Genomic DNA, 2,244 nt, shown 5'->3' on the forward strand with positions numbered 1-2,244 from the left:
CAAATAATAGTATAAATAATAGAAAACTAATAACAAGCACAGTGTATATTGCCGCAGAAGAAATTTGCCTTTGCATTTGCGGAAAGAAAATCCGCGTATAATTCTGGGTGCGCCACCCGCAGCACTTACGATTTCAGCCAGGAAAAGCAGCTGAAAAGGAAGTTGCGTCGTCAGCTGCAAAAAGACCGCAAAAACGAATGGAAGTCAGGAGCAATGGAGTTTGAAAAGCCGTGGGATGACAAGAACCTTTAGTAAAGCTTATTATTTACTAAAACAGTATAGCTGCAAAATGAAAAGAAGTTCTCCAGTCATCAACACTGACAATGGAGTGCCTGAAGCAGTCTTTCCAATTTGGAGGGATCACTTCAAGACCTTGCTGAATCGGCACGCGGCATCAGTTCTTGAACCTGGGCACGTTCATACACCAACATATGCGGTTAATGACCGTGTCGGACTACCCTACCGGCCGTGTCGGAGGTTCTGTTCTGTATCCAAAATGTAAAAAATGGAAAATCTGGAGGAGACAACGGAATTAGAGCAGAAATACTGAAACATCTTGCTCCGTCTGGGATTCGTGAGATGACAAAGATCCTTCCTTCAATATGGACAGAGAAAGGGATACCTGACTCGTAGGACAAGCTATCTTAATTCTCCTCCACAAGAAGTTATCCATCGCGAAAACAACGCGCGACAAGCAAGCTGGCTTTCGTCGTGGGCGGTCTACGGTCCATCGTCAAGAGAGTGATCGAGATCTAGAGATTGAGCCGTGGGATGACAAGATCCTTTAGTAAAGCATAAGCTTTACTAAAGGTTCTTGTCATCCCACGGCTTTTCAAACTCCATTGCTCCTGACTTCCATATTGGTATTCGAAACCAGCACAATTAGTGTTTCTAGATTTTGAAGCCGCTTTCGACTTTTCTCATCGAGACCGTCTTCTCAACGCTCTCCGCACCGATGGAGTACCTGGAAAGTTTGTTCGCTTGGTTAATGACATGAGTAAACGAACAACCGCTGCACTTCGAACACCAGCCGCATGTGCAACCCCGTCCTGCCGACATTATCCTAGCATCATCAGGAAACCAATTGACTGATCCCGAGTATCCCGCTGACGTTGCTGTTATATTGGCGGAAAGAAGTACAAACCTTCAACACGTTGTCAACCTTGTATCGAAGATGTTCAGTAAAGAAGCGGCTATTTCAGCACTTAACTTTCTAACGCCCATGTTCGACCCCCATCGCTAACGAAACGGAGTCAAGCTGCGGATCTACCTATCCGCAATTCGCCCCATCATGATGTACGTATCGGAGCTTCGGGCAGCACCATCTACGGTGATGGAGGGGCTTGAATGCGAGGGAAGGAAGCTACTTAGACGAATGATTGGCTACCTTTAACGTAGGCTATGCCACAATGAAGATCTTCACGCGGAAATCGATGTGATGTATCGGACGTTTAAGATATCAACATTTTGCACCTCCATCGAAAGTGGCAATAGAAAATGTCCTTGCTTCTTTGGTTATATATTGAGAAGAACGGCAGATTGCCTTTTTCAAAGTTCGACTTCGGGCTGGAGGACCACCTGGTCGAAAACTGAAGTTCTGGACTGAAGTCGTGAAAGAGGATCTGAGGACATTCGGCGTGGGTAGGCAGCTCAAGCGAGACGTGAGGTTTTGCAAGACATTCAATAACTACGAATGGATTGATTCTGTGGAAGCTCTCGCAGAAGATTGAGAAGGTTGGGCGGAGCTATGATCAAGGACGGCACAACTCGGCGAAGATGCGGGTAATCGCGTCATATATTGACTTGTTTTCTCGACTTAATCGCCGATTAAGTGAGAAAATAAGTCAATATAATAATAAATAATATTATTAGCAATAATTCTAAAATGCAGTGTTCTAAAAAAGAACGATATTTTGAGAGTGTAATGCAATTCTTCATCTATAGAGGAATTCAGTAGAGCCGCTAAGAGACCAAGCTTTTCTCATTTCAAAAATTCTTTTTGTAAAGAAGAACTTCTTTTTTCCAGTAAGCACCAGATGAGAAGGGTTATTCTATAAGATCAGCATAGAACTCGCATTAGTTTTATCCTTCTCGAAAAGGAAGCTTAATGCATAACGCAGAATTAGCGTATATTTAGGCTATTCAGCAATTTTCGCACATCTCTCTGCACTTTCCATGAGGAAAATTTCCTCAGCAACACCTGTGAGCCTTTCATTCAAGCTACGGAAACTTATAAATTGTGTT

The 2,244-nt window shown here is 43.5% G+C and overlaps 1 protein-coding gene across 1 annotated transcript; it reads left to right on the top strand.

Moving 5' to 3' along the window:
- Positions 1–440: 440 nt before the first annotated feature.
- On the top strand, positions 441–1,730 carry RB195_015095 (uncharacterized protein; the record flags this gene model as incomplete). The annotated part of the gene is made up of 3 exons (XM_064205631.1): positions 441–498; positions 896–997; positions 1,555–1,730. 3 exons carry the CDS (start codon positions 441–443, stop codon positions 1,728–1,730), a joined length of 336 nt encoding a protein of 111 aa, XP_064061512.1.
- Positions 1,731–2,244: the final 514 nt, after the last annotated feature.

This window comes from Necator americanus, chromosome V (assembly GCF_031761385.1).
Source record: "Necator americanus strain Aroian chromosome V, whole genome shotgun sequence".
NCBI classification, from domain to species: Eukaryota; Metazoa; Nematoda; class Chromadorea; order Rhabditida; family Ancylostomatidae; genus Necator; species Necator americanus.